Here is a 2,282-nt window from a genome sequence, read left to right as displayed (position 1 = left end):
ACCTCGGGGCATATCACATTGAGAATCAAGACAACTGCAACCTTCACGATGCTGGTGTAAAAACCCCATGCTGGCGAGTGTTTATCAATGATAGCGGCGCCAATGAGAAAACCAAGTCCAAGAGATCCAATCCAACACCAGGTCCAGATGCCAAGCCAAATACCCATGCCACCACCATGTCTTCTTGCGTCGAAATGATCCACAACCTCTTCATGGGGATGCTGACACATTAGGGAAGCACCAAAAAGGTCCGTCAGAACTGAGTGAAAGTTCATTGTAGCAAAACCCAAAGAGCCACCCATTAGGGTACGAGAGGCCAACAGAATCGCCCTCCAAGACGCAGTGTTGGTAAGCCTGGGACTGCTGACTGCAATTGCCTGTGGAAAAAGAAGAGGCATTGCAATAATAAGACTTGACATTATATACGGCTTCCGACCATGGAGTAAGGGCAATGGCCAGAGAAAGAAGGACGGAATAGCAAGGGCAAGGAAACAACCGGTGTTGCCATGAACAGTGACGTGTGATTGATCCACGACATAATACTGAATTGATGGGACTAGGCCTGTATAGATACCAAGTAGCACCCCGATGAGTGCTGTGCTCAAGCAGGCAGTAGAGGCTACAAATCGCTTGCGAACGGGTGACTAGTCCCTCGCAATCGGTTGCCTGATGTGCGACTTTGGAAGATTGAACCCTTGTATGTCCCGTAGACTCACGTGCGATCGCTTTCGAAGATTGATGCCATGTTCGCCATGCAGTCTTCTCCCAGCAATGTTATGTTCTGGCAGAGCATCATGGCTGGTTCCACTTCGAACGGCTGATGAAACGTTCACAGCTGCCGAGCGTTTATGAGTTGTTGTTTGTCCTTGGGCGTCCATTCCTCCGACATCAAGAAGGGCACTTGTGCTGCGGAGATCTTTCAACATAACCGGCCTACGTCTACGATCCGCCTTTAACCCTTGGTTAGATTTCCGGGACTTTCTGCTGAGTGAAGAACGTCGTGAGGGGCCACTTTGTTGTCTTCGTTCAGCCTGAGTCTTTGCTCGAAGCTCCTGATAGGTTCCGGAATAGCTCTCAACTATATCGGCCAGCCGCGGGCGTTTGGGTACGGCAGTGTAAGTGGCAGCACGCCTGCATCCCGGCCTCGCTAGGTAGGCCGTATATACTCCATCTATAGGAAATGCTATGACGTTTTCTTGGGGTCTGTTGCCCATCGACAAGTTTGATACGTCCACATGATCGGTGCCATACTCATTTGACACGGCAGGGTGACTAGCATGAGCTGCGGTTTCCGAATGGTCCGCGACGTCCAGGGCGAGGGAAAGAGTTTCATCGAGGAGCCTCTCGAGATCGCTGAATACACGCTTGAACAGTATCCCGTCAACTCCAGGATCAGGCTTGCCAGATAAAGCCGACCAGGCGGACATTCTACGGAGAGCCATGCTGCTTGGCAACACAGGCTCTGATGGACGTCGATCATCAGATCTGATTAGTTTGATTCGAGGCGGAGGCTCTGTAAGCTGTGAATTGTTTGACGTTGCTGTGTGCGATAGTCGCTTGAGCCACTGGCTTTTCCATAAATAGCTCATAATAGATCCCGAGGACTGACTGCGAACTGGTCTATTTATATTTGTAGCTAATAAGCTCTGGTCTTCCAGCCGAGATAACTCTGGACAATTCACGTCATGAGAGCTGTTGTTTTGGTCGTATAAGCCATGCAGCTGTGTGTCTGACGATGCCATATTGGGTAGGCATGTGCCTGTGTTGAGCGATGAGAAGCGTCTGGCATCCTGGTCACCAACACTTGAAGTGTTCGAAAAGACCACATCTTTTTCTGGAGGAGCGATCCTTTTGCCCTTGGAAGCACTTCCGCCAGGACAGTTTATGCTTGTCTTTTTCCGGCTCTTAGTAGTTGACATTTTCAAACAATTTCTGAAATCGCCCAGAAGGAGGTCAATGGTTGGGCGCACTTTCACCGGAAGAGATTGGGACTTCTAGTCTTTGTTCGACAAGATACTTCTTAATCTAGGCGAGTTCTGTTCCAAAGTTGGCCGCTGGCCAATCTCGCCTCGTGATGACTTTAGGTCATTGTCGGCGCACAGAATCCCTGTAGTCTCCGGAATATCTTCAACTTCGTGTTCATTCTGGCCACCCACCGAAGATTCTAGACGACTGTGCTGTATTGCCATCCCATCCTGTGATAAAGAAGTTTTGTGGTAAAGGGGTGCAGGTATAGCGCCCAGAATATTTAGTGTTTCTGCTGAGGGTTCGAATTGCCGGAA

General features: G+C 49.6%; 1 protein-coding gene across 1 annotated transcript in view; it reads right to left on the bottom strand.

The window, feature by feature from the left end:
• Window positions 1-1,442, bottom strand: part of FOXG_05314 (uncharacterized protein) — a gene marked incomplete at both ends in the record, with an annotated part of 2,439 nt that extends 997 nt beyond the window's left edge. Inside the window, 2 exons of the mRNA XM_018383525.1 lie at window positions 544-666; window positions 717-1,442. Coding sequence (XP_018240481.1) covers window positions 544-666; window positions 717-1,442 — 849 coding nt within the window. The remainder of the gene's footprint in view (window positions 1-543; window positions 667-716) is intronic.
• Window positions 1,443-2,282: the final 840 nt, after the last annotated feature.

This window comes from Fusarium oxysporum, chromosome 7 (genome assembly GCF_000149955.1).
Source record: "Fusarium oxysporum f. sp. lycopersici 4287 chromosome 7, whole genome shotgun sequence".
NCBI classification, from domain to species: domain Eukaryota; kingdom Fungi; phylum Ascomycota; class Sordariomycetes; order Hypocreales; family Nectriaceae; genus Fusarium; species Fusarium oxysporum.
Note: the sequence above shows the minus strand (reverse complement) of the source record. Positions and strands in the feature narration are given on the sequence as shown.